General features: G+C 43.9%; 1 protein-coding gene across 1 annotated transcript in view; it reads left to right on the forward strand.

The window, feature by feature from the left end:
- The window catches only part of rerg (RAS-like, estrogen-regulated, growth inhibitor), a 38408-nt gene that overhangs the window by 2188 nt on the left and 23994 nt on the right, over positions 1-12226 (forward strand). The window contains exon 2 of the mRNA XM_031865714.1: positions 3935-4070. Coding sequence (XP_031721574.1) covers positions 4010-4070 — 61 coding nt within the window. The 5' untranslated portion in view covers positions 3935-4009. The remainder of the gene's footprint in view (positions 1-3934; positions 4071-12226) is intronic.

The following is a 12226-nucleotide window of genomic DNA, read 5'->3' on the forward strand; positions in this document are numbered from 1 at the left end:
GAGAGAGAGAGAGAGAGAGAGAGAGAGAGAGAGAGAGAGAGAGAGAGGATGGTGGGTGGAGTGGGCGGACGCCATAAATGGCAAAATGTGAAGAAGAATGACCGTGACGGTGGGGAGACACTGCTGTGTGTGTGTGTGTGCCTCTTCCTCCTCTCTCTCGCTGGTGTTTCCCTGCTGCTCCATGGGAGAGCTAGGGGAAGACTGCAGCGGTGTGTGTGTGCGTGTGCTCTCGCGGTAATACGCGTGAGAGGTATCTGTTGCTATAGTAAAGAGCCATAGAAGCGGTTTGTATGAGTTACTACTATTCTGTTCATTTGCTGTCGACATTTTACACAACGTATTACAAACAATGACTGAAGACGTTCCCTCCGCCCTTGTTCTTTGTCTCCTTTAGAGCGCATCTTTCTGTTGAACTGATAGCGTGCGTTACCGTCGTGGATGTCCGGGCAAATGATGCAGAAACGCCGTACAGGGACCAACTCATTTTAGAGCTAACGTGAGATTAGATTCAGGCAGAACTTGTTATTTTTCAGTTGGTCTGGTTCATTTCTAACCAGCATGCAGAAGCCAATGGTTTCCACACCCTTTAGTTAAAAGGCACCATCTGAACAGCAGCAAATTCGCACATTTGTTTGCATGAGTAGATGGGGATTGGCTAAGACGTGGGAGTGATTCAGGAACCAACAGAAACATGTTTTGGACCAGTACTCAGCTGGAGCATTCTTCTTCTTTTTGTAATGAATGGTTCAACATTTGGGGGAAACACGCCGCGTGTTAGATGAGCAGAAACGACTCATGTCCGTATGCTAAATATGAAGCAACAACCAGCAGCCGGTTATCTTAGCTTAGCATAAAGACTGGAAACAAAGAGAAGCAGCTAGCCTGGCTCCGTCCGACGATAATGAAATCTGCCTACCAACACTTAGCTAACACGTTTGTTTAACCCGTACAAAACCCGTGTTCGGTTGTTACGTGCGGGACTATTTATTGGCAAGATGCACATACACTTCACAATGAAATACAACGTGTTGATTATTGAGCTTTAGAGGTGATGGCAGGCACATTTTGTTACCTGTGGACAGAGCCGAGCTAGCTGCTTTCAGTCTTTATGCTAAGCTAAGCTAACCGGCTGCAGACTGTAGCTTCACTGTTGCTCTTAACCCCTTGTCGGCAGTAACCAAGGTAGTCGTGGAGAACTCATTTTCAGGTTCATCCTTTCATTTTGAATTTATACTAGAACATTTATACTCGCTTTAATGTTCAAACAATTGACAATTGATTCGCCTAAGGTGTAAAAGACTGGATCACGATCCCAAAAAAATGCTCAAAAAGCTCAAACTAAACTAGAGAGACAGAACAAAATGTTCCTGCTGTCACTGTTATTTCCATTACAACATCCCTACGGTATAACGCACTGTTTTGACTGGTGGGCTGAATCGTAGAGTTCACATTAATCCTGTTGAAAAATAATAATATTTAAAGACGCTGACGGCTGCCACGGGGGCCCCCGCTGAGAGAGACACACACAATGATGGATGAGCGACCGCCGCTTGAGCCACACCAAGCGGCACACAGCCATACCATATATGGGCGCGTGTGTGTTGGTATAAAAAGGGGAAAAGGTTAGCTTAAACTCTGGAGCACGTGCTGCAGCGGATGAGAAAGCAAAGTGCTGGAAGTTTGCTTCATACCAGTGTTGAAGCTGGCTAACATGTCTCTGGCACTGACGCGCACAAACACATTTTTCAGCTTCTATTTCACCAGGCACGGTGCGCTCAACGTCTGTTTTCACTTTTTCTCGCTCTATCTCGTTTCAGCCAACAGACACACGGAAGAGTGAGGAGATTTTTTAATGACGGCCACCGACGATCATTTCTCAAACACGGCCGACACTTCAGCCGGAGATGTATCGGTTCTCAAAACCAAGCCATCTTTCTCTCAACTGATACTTTTTGTAACACAATACAATTACCAATTTTGGAGTTACTGTTTGCTTTGGATTGTCAGATATTGTTGCGTGTTCCTTTATTATATTTGATTTTCTTTTTGCCATGTCTGAAAAGAGAAACAGAAAGGCGTCGATATGTGTTATGATATTAATAAAACAAACATTAAATGGATGAATGATCAGACAGTTTGAGCCAACAGAAACCTGGATTGTGAACTTTCTGGCAGAAGGAATCTGTATCATGCCAAAACACTTAAGCATGAAAACATATCGGCTGAACGTTGGGTAAACAGCGTTCACCTTCACCACCATTTTATGCACAAAGACTTTTCCTCAACTCAGAGGACTCTATCACTTCGGCACCACGTGTTCGTCCGACAGTGACAGCGCTGCATCACTACACCGGCCTGTCCGCCTCCTCTTTGATGCCTTAAGTGCAGAATGTGAGACAGAGCAGCACTGATCTCACATTAAGATGAATGCAGATTCTGTCATCAGCTGGCTCAGTGCCGGTGAAGATTTAAGTGACAGTGGAGACCATAACATGCCAACTGATGGACTGAAACAGTGACAAACTCACAGGGGGGGGGGGGTTAGTTTCTTTAAAGAAACTAAGACACAACCAAGTGTGTTTTTGTTGTCTTCTCAATAATAGTCGATGACAATGCACTGCGTTCTGGCTGCATTACGGTTCAGGTCGACAGACGTGCTGCGGTATTCTAGTCTGGAGTTTCTGTTGTGAGACGGCAGCACAGCTCCTGAGGAGGCTTTCCTCTGCAGCGGTTCAAATCCATCACCCTCCACTTCACAAACACACACACTTCCCTATGAGGGGAGTGCTGCTGCCACTACTGAACACATTCAAAACAAACACAAGCCTCAGCCTGGTGTGTCTGCTGTTGTACTATCTCTACTGATTGGACGTGCACCATTCCTCTGGAGTCATTTACAGTTCGATTTCAATAAAGATTCTAGTTGTTGTCGGCATATTTTGGGTTAAAAGTTGGAAGAGCCGTCAGAAGAAAAACAGAGTGTTTGAGGCAGAGGTTTAGAATCTATTACCTGCTGAGATAACTTCACAGTGGGATGTTTTCTCACTAAACAGACCTGCGCCTGCTTGTTTTAACGGGCTGCAGTTGTGTTTCCCTTTGGATGACTTCAGCGCTGAGCGTGCGTTATTCTGCGCTCTATCTTCCTGTCACATGTCTCACACACCTGCAGGAAAGAATCACAGATAGGAGGTCAAACAGACCGACACCGCCGTCTCTTTACTACACACCCAAGAGGGAAATGCGTGGATTTTGTTTTTCTTCCTGTTTTTCTCTCTCTCTCTCTCTCTCTCTCTCCCCCCCTCTCCCTCTCCCTCCCCAAACATGGCTTTATGAACCACTTAGGTCACACAAATATAAACAGAAAAAGGTAACAAACATACTAAAAGTCGTGTTACTTAAGCGCTGAATTCAATATAAAGACATTAGTAAGAATATACTTTTCTATATTACAGTATACAATCATATATATCATTATTTCTACATGAAATAATATTGAATCAGCCCTCACATGCACTAGATATCATAGTTTAATAAGGTAGCATAAATAAGAGAATCAAACTTATCATTTTCCCTTTGAAGCGTACTTTGAGTTCTACATAATTATACAATTGTGTTTCCTGCAAGCCGTATTTGGATAAAACTAATTTGTCTGACAGAAAAGGTAACTACGGGCTTTTTTTCAGTGTAGTCATTCATAGCGTGACGCTTCTGCTAATGGAAGTCCTCCAGCTGGAGGACACTGAGAAATCACAGTATGACTCACATGGATGGTGGTGGGAGCTAAAAGTAGTAATACTGGCAGAAAGAAAAATACAGCATAAAACAATCTAATGCCAGAAAAACAATCACGTTGTTAGCGTTGGACTGTGCCCAAGCATCAAAACTAAAAACAAATGCATTGTGACGTATAAACTTGTCCGACATGTTTCCTCAGACGCTGCGAGGATGGCTGGCTGACCTCGGAGCTCACCGATTGGTTCGCTGATCTTCGCTGGCCGCAGCTGCCGCCATGGCCAAAAGCCCAGAGGTGAAGCTGGCCGTGTTCGGCAGAGCGGGGGTGGGCAAGTCAGGTAAACTGCTCGATTAAAGTGTTCAAAGTCTGCGTAGGTCCTAATTCACAGGTTCTTTCAAAAGTCTCTTAAGACTACAGTACAGTTGTTTTTGCCAAAAACTTTTAAGTGGAACTATTTCCAGCATTTAAACTGTTGGGTATCTGCAGGTTTCATGGTGTGTTTTATCCTTATTGGCCTCATTTATGTTGCCACTGTGTGTCTCAGCATGACCTCTGCTTTCTAATGTTTTCCCTCCAACATCCTGTCAGTATTTTTATACTCGCCACAAGTTCTCCTCGTGCTTTTGTTTGCGTAGTCAGCGTTTTTGGAGGAGGTTGTTTGCGGTCTGGCTTAAATACACCCTCCCTCCCACAGATTAGTCCGTCGAGTCATTATTCAGTTTCGGCGTTCCTCTGTAGGCTGCGTTACCTCGGCCTCAGCTGGGGCCCATGTATGTTTCCTCTGGTAGCTAACATGATAACACGGACCATATGTTTCCTGCCCCGCTGCAAATCAAGACGGATCGCTTCGGCGTAGCAATCAGCTGTTGGAAAACATGCCTTGAGATCTCCATGTCGGAGGAGCCCATTAAAATGCCTGAGGAGGTCAACTGAAGTTCTGTACTGCAGAGTTCATAACCGTCAGCTGAGAGGAGTGTGGCTGTAAAACACGGCAGTGAGGCTGACGGCGTCTGACATGCACGTCTGAAACAGAGACATTGAAGCTCCTTGAACTAAAGAAAGCGCACCGCTGGTCCTGACCGTCTCCCCCTCACTTAATGAAGCCCGTCATTCCTCTTGATCAGCTGTCACCTGCCCTGATCTTTCACCACAGCTGACATTTCTTCTGTTTTCTTCGGTGACTTCCTGCTCTGTGGCTGCTCAAGTCGTGTTCGTCACTTACAATACTAGAAATGGTTGAAAAGGTTATTGTTCAGGCGTGACTGTATGTCACAGCTCCTTTTCTATAAAAGATAGCACCGCAGTGCAGCACATGTTCACCAAAAAAATACAATACCAACTCCCCTTTCACATGAATGGTTGATTCATGCAGCTCTGCAGTTGCCTGATCCTTTTCAGTCGAGGCCGTGCTCTTTTCGATAGGAAAAAAAACAGCCACACAGCAGGACAGTAGTCAGCGTTGTCACATCTGACGCCACATGTAGCCCTGGTGATCCCTTCAACAATGAACGGCCCTCAACTAAACATAGCTCTATAGTGGAAGCCCACGGATGCTAATGAATCAGCCTTCCCTTTAACGGGCAAACATCGGGCCGTACACCCCCACTTCATGCACACTATAAAAAATGTTTGTTTTGAACCTTGTGGTGTGTTGGAGTGAGCACTCTCCGGTCTGTATTTACTGTACTTCCATCTCAGCTAAAGATGTAACATGCTTTAAACAGAGGACCACAGCTCAACCTACCACCTACTCTCTCTCTATGCTTGAATAAAAATATCCTGTTCATCCAACAGTGCTTCCATCGTGACTGCGGACAGCAGTACGTGTGCATGTGACGCTGATGTTTCTTACTTTATTTGGACGTCAGCGTATTTGTGCTTTCGTGGTGATCAATCACATCCAGGAGCTGTTTGCTCCCCTGCTGGGTGGAAAGAATGCGTCCGTAACGAGCAGCAGCAGACCTGCTGGGGGCCTTGGCGTCGTTGGGAGTTGGTTGGGCCCTTCGTGATGGTCTGACCCGGACTCCTGCAGAGCCATCCAGCCCCAATAAAGAGCAGAGCGTACTACCTCAAGTCGGTTGTTCTGGCACTCTGCAGCCTTTTGGTTTATTGACTCAGCAGAGGGAAACTGGGGTTAGGAAATCAGATTTGTCCAATTACTGTACCTCCAACTTGGTCCCTGCTATAAACACAGACAGTGAGTTCATCTCAGTAATTAAAATAGTCATAAGCAAGGTTTGGAGAAGTAAACACTCCAATGACTATATCTGTAATACTTATATTTTACTCTTATTATTGACGTATTTAAGAGGAAAACAGCAGCAAATGATTCACGAGTAGGTACTTTACTGCAGAGATCCAGACTCTAGAGTCTTTTAGCTTCTTTTAGCTCTTTGTTTTTTTTGTTTCACGGCCCAGAACTTTACTTTGTTTACTCTCACCAGCTCTGTTTTGTACACTACCAATCCAGCATCAAGCAGCAGTTAGACAACATTAGTGACTAGCCGGTGAACACAGTGGAGCATTTAACAGCTAAAGAGCGAAGATATTTCCCTCAGGAGTTGGTGGAGACCAAAACGGAGCTAAAAGGAGAGCGGATATCGGACACAACTCCTACTGAATGCCAACGTTGCTCAGTGTCTGCAACTGAACTGTGAACAAACAAAGTTGTGTTTAAAACAACGACCATAACTCACTGAAACACACGTATCATTGAGGTCTAACAAAAATGGTGAATGCGTTGCCTTCCTCATGAAATATTTGCAATCATTTAATAAACAAACTAATGATTACCAATAAAAAACAATAAAATGTTAGTCACTACCTGGCATTTAACAAATGATATGAAGAGAAGCAGGCTTTTTATTGTTGGCACACGCACACATTCGCATATAGAGATGGTTGGACGTTCTTTTGGGAAATTAACTTTATAGGGTGCAAAGCGCCGGCTCGTAAAAAACAACTCGTCTTGTCACTCCCCAAACATTCCGCCTCCTCCCCTCAGCCTGTCTGACGGCCAGGAAGCAGAACAATAACAATGGAGCGGGCCAACATGTGTCTGCCTCAGGAATACTACAGTTTACCACCTTCAACGCCAAGACGGGACCATGAATCAGCCTAATGTACGAGTCTGCAGCATGATAACAGTCATTGAGGGGGCAACGCCACAGAAACAAACAGCGCCGGACGGACTGACGGCTACTGTGCTGGATTGAGAAGTCATGTAAAAAACTCCCAACAGCCATGTGCTTTTTACAGTTTAGTCAACGTCTGGGATGGTGACGATTACTGATCACTTGTCAAACACACTGTGTCCGCTGATTGTGGAAAAAAATAGAAGGCAAAGACATTTATTATTATTATCATTAATATAATATTAGATTCTCCGGCTGAGGAGCCTACGATGTGTGAGGTAACATACCAATGAGGTTGAGTTTTCTTGCTTTATTTATAATTGTTTTTAATCTCAGGAGGGATTACCGTTCCACAGATGCGGACTAAATCATGCAGATTATTTCCCTTATTTTAATATTTGACATTCTATATAATTGTATTGCATTTGGAAGTCTAATTCCTGTTAATGCAATACAGTCAATGAAGGAGCCATTGTACAAGATAACAGCAGGTCTCTAAACGGTTTCGACAACATTACATTGTGGGCTCATGTTAACGACTTTGAAATAGGCCTCCTGCTGAAATCTTTTCCACTCAAATCACTATTGGAGGGGTCATGCTGCTTCAAAAATCAACTTCCTGCGATGCCTGCTGGAGGATATGAAAGTTCTGGACAGTAATCAAATAACATCCATCAGGGCTCTCTGTGCTTAGCGCCTCCCTCTGCACACCACCGGCCAATTAGCGGGATGCAGAGGCTTGGGGACAGACGCCGCATATCTCGGGCCCTTTGACAGCGGAGAGAGAGCCACACAGCTGTGAAGCTGGCCGGCTGTTTGACTCCCGGTGATTACATTCTGCGCGTCGAAACCCGGTGAGCCGCCCAAAGCGGTGACTCATCGCATGCATAAGTGCTCTAATCAGCGCGCCAGAGGTAGCTTTGACTCTTTTTAGATAAGAGAGCCGGGAAAAAGGTTCACGAGTGGCTTTTAAGAGCAACTGCAGCGATGTGAGTGTTCGGATCATTAAGTGACTTTCATGTACCGATTAGGAGTGTGTTACATAAGACTTTGGTCGACTTCACTTGAGCGTTGTTCTTTGTAATTGTGCTTATTTGTTCAGTTTGTGTAGAGCTCAGACTCGGAGGTCATGGCATCTTGCTGATGTGTGGCTGAAGTCGAGTAGGCCATAGCAACAGTACAGCCATGTAAACGACCAACACTAGATTGTGATATTGAACAGGACGAGTTATGTGGCCGCAGTGTAAAGGAAGTAGTTTTAGGGCTATTTCCTGTCGCTGTGGGGATGTGTGCAATCTTTGCAACAGACAAGGACAGGAAACTGCTTTAGTGGAGTATTTTAAGGATGGGAAAGACATTCTTTGAGATTAGGAAAGACAGGAACCACTGAAGCGAGACAAGTTATTAATTCTTCATTCAAGAGTTCAGAGTTTTATCTAAGCTGCCTGTAATACAGAAAACTGGCACAGAGAAAGAAAATGTCATGGACGTCAACGTCAGGCACCGGTGGGTTTCTTTCAGCCTTGAATGGCTTTTGATTTGTCTGAAAGAAATTGTGCTTTTAGTGCTTTTTCTTATTCTTTCCCTGCAAAAAAATGCTGAGCTACGATGAACAGCGTGTTTGTGATTTAAGGAATAACAAAAGCAGAAGCTGCACAAATGAATAACGTGGTATTAACAATGGACTGTGATGTGAAAGGAGTCGCTTGTAGGGATGAACTCACAAAGAATTCCACTCTGCGGTTACCCATAACTCTACAAAGCGTTTTATCGTCTTTTGGTTGTTTTGGTTCAACAGTCAACAACTTTAATATCTTGGTTCACCGCTCTCATCAACTCTGCTTCCCGCCTCAGCGGCAGGCAACTGTTTTCAGTGGAAAAGCTCCGATAAACCTCGCCAGTTGCTATAAATCAATATTAGCAAGTTGCACCGATGGAGACAAATGGATGATTAAACTGATGGATAATCTATAACATAAAGTATATCAAATGATCAGCTGCATCCTTTATTTGTGTATATTACAGATACCCCTCAATCTTTTAACTTGATCTAAAAAATGCAGGTCCTGGTGCAAAACTGTAAAATGGATAAGATTAAACAATTGGTTGAAATCGTTGGGACCACAAAAACACTTGAAATTGTACAGAGTGAAGCTTCTCTTGCCTCATTTACAATCTTCGGCTAAGTACAACCAAGTTATATTTTGGTCTACCATCAAGTAACACAGCTGATGTGACCAATCGTTGGCGACGTTTGTCATTATAAACAGTGAAAGCAACAGTAGTATTATTATTATTAATCCCTCATTTAAAACAACAGGTGTAGTTAAAAGCACGCGTCAGACACATTAGCACACACATGCTTAACCAAAGAAAGATGTATTTCTGTGGTAGCCAATGTTCTGTGCCTCTAGTCAGTATAAATATCAGCAGATTGACAGACGTCCCTGGACTCACGCACAGCCGCAGCGGACCCATAAAGGGAGATGGCTGTTACAGGAAGGTGGGCTTCTTGATTGGTTGGGTCTATTTCTTCTGTTGAATTATTTTTAGTGCACGCCTCCGACATATTGTCCGTTCACCACGCCGCTGTCCTTGGTCCGGCGCGTGAGTCATCGCTGGTTATTTCCCTACTTGCTTTTTAACAGCCTAACCGTCTGGAGATTAGCAGCGGTTTTAAAATTTCATAATGAATCCATTGTTGTTTTTTTAATATTAATTCTGAATGCGTGTTATCAGCCAAGGTTCAGGTTAATGTTTAATATTCAGAGCCACTCTCAGCGGTATTTGATTCATTCATCACTGGTCCCGCCCACCTCAAACCCTTTATTCTCCTCTTCAGATCAGTTATGTAACTTTCTGCTTTCCTGTTAATCATCTCCACACTGGAACATAAAGCTTTACTCTGCATTCATTCATTCATTCATTCATTCATATCACAGCCTAAGGAGACTCCCAGCCTCTGTCAACGTGACAGCAAACAAAACCAGGATCAGTCTAGACTGTCCTTGGGGGGGGGGGGGGGGGAAAGGACAGCATTAGTGCCATCGGGACAATAGAATGAATACTTCCTACACAGCTTTACATGTTCACTTTACAAGAAGCACTGCTAATACAACTTTTTGATCAGATTTGAACAGTGACCACTAGGTATATTAGAAAGGGTAAAAAACAGAAGAAAAGTGTTATTTTCTAAGCCAGTATCTGAAACAAGTAACACGATTGATCAGATGTCTACAGCGATGATGTGAAAGTTCCCTTTCAAACTGTCGTGTTTTTCTGCCGCTGCAATGTGAACAAGGTCGTTGTATAAAGAGCTATAAAAACGCGGGTCGACAGCCTTCACGGTGAAAGTAGGCTCCTCACTTTTCAACCAGCTGCTCTCCGCCTTCATGTGCATAATCACAGTGAAGATCTCTCTCTGAGGGTGTGGTTCCCACAGCACCTCGGCCCTCATCTGCCTCACAGATGGTTCTCGGTGAATAGCGCTGCGGTGGTATTGTCAGGGACTAAATTAAAAATGGGGATGAACGCGGCGTTAGAATCCGCACGCCCTTCCCGTTCTAAGCCCGCGACTGCAAGCTCCCGTCCTCCCGCCTCTCCAGAGATGTGAAATCAAAGCCTCTCTGGTGTCCCTTGTTACAGAGCGGCGGGGCCCTCGAGGAGAATGACTCTCTCTCTCTCCCCGTCCCTCTGCCATTGTGTGCTCATGGAGCTCGTCCAAAGCGGAGCTGGTCTGACCTTCACTGTCATTCAAATGGAACTTGATACATCACGGTGTCGTGTTGTGCTCGAGCGGAGGTGTATTGAACAGTTGCAGCATTGCTAAAGTCACACCAGTGCTTCTCAGAGGGGGAGCAAACAACTTTGAGCTCTAAGTGAGTGAGTCAGCAGAACTGGTTGAACGACAATTGGCAGTATTTGTCGAGCTCCAATGGCTTGTTCGACACGGCTCTCATGGTGGTTAGCTTCAACTTGTGCTTGGCTGTTGTGTCTCTTTCTCTCGATGCGTTTTTTTCTATGTTTGGCCTATGTTGTTGTGATCTTCCTCTCCATGAACTACAGTATGTATATTAGATATGGAAGAAATGATTTCGGAGCTCTGTCAATGGTCTCATATTGATTATAAAATTGAAAGTGCTGATGGGTGAACCTCCTGACAAAGCTAATCGCTGTCCTTGTAATAACAATAAATATTTTTCCACGATGTGTTTACATGATGTTCTCTATCCCCTGTGGTCAAATAGTCATTTCCCAGAGACGGAGCTGCTCAGGAAGACAGCAATAATTTCATTAGCCGAGTCAAATCTCAGCGGACGTCAGTGTAGTTATTATTGAATGGACGTGAGGACTCACAGGACCGGACTGTGACTGGCCGACAACAGCAGGTCATCCAATTCAAATGAGCTGAAATCTCAAATGATGATTTGATTAGACAAATAATGGTAATGTCTTTTGTGAGAGGAACAGTTATCAAAAAGGTACAAATGTGAATATATTTAAATGGCTTCATGATGGACAGTTTATTAAAATCAGATATCTTTTCACTTAGAGCGACATCAGTAATTTTGAGTCATACTCCTGGTAACCTGACAGATGAAAGTCCAATATTCCCTTTATTTAGCTCTGGTTTTGTCTCTCCGCCCCCAAAAATATTTGGCTTTTCAGCAGCTAAATGCACCATGTTGTTCACTCGCCAGTTACCAAATTTGTCTGCCGTTTGGGTGCTGACCAGGAAGTGTGCATTATGTTTAGAAGAGCTGCTTTTGCTAAAGAATTAAAAAAAAAACTAATTAAAGTAGTGCGAGTGAATTGAAAACAGCAAAGTTGCGAGCTGTAAAACCAAAATGATGAGCTGAGAGACGCTAAAATGCTCCGTTAAACTGAGAGGAACAGCAGAGTCATGTGACCATTTTATCTGGGTTCACCGTTAATAATGAAACCTTTCACATTACAGAAATGTATTTGCAACAATAGTTAAGATGCAAAAAAATAAAAAGGTAGATATTTAAGATAATTTCATCAGTATCTTATATCTTTAATTACTCACGTGTGTGTTTATGTAGAAGGCAACCCGATGCAAAGATAGTCTTACGTTTTACCAACATTACCAGCTGATCTAATTACACTGATCATGATTGCAGCATTAGAGATTTATAGAGGAAACTATTTACTAGCTCAGGAGAGTAAAACACTGCTGCTTATGGCTTAATTGCATTTCGATTTATGATGAGAACTTGGCTTGAGGCGGCAAAACCGTTCCAGCAGCCATCTCATCTTTTGACGGAGTGTGTTTTCTGCACAACATTTGAATGGTAGGCCGTCTGCCAGCCACAGACTGGGGGGGGGGGGGGGGGGG

Source organism: Anarrhichthys ocellatus, unplaced genomic scaffold (assembly GCF_004355925.1).
Source record: "Anarrhichthys ocellatus isolate YVR2014 unplaced genomic scaffold, GSC_Weel_1.0 scaffold33, whole genome shotgun sequence".
NCBI lineage: Eukaryota > Metazoa > Chordata > Actinopteri > Perciformes > Anarhichadidae > Anarrhichthys > Anarrhichthys ocellatus.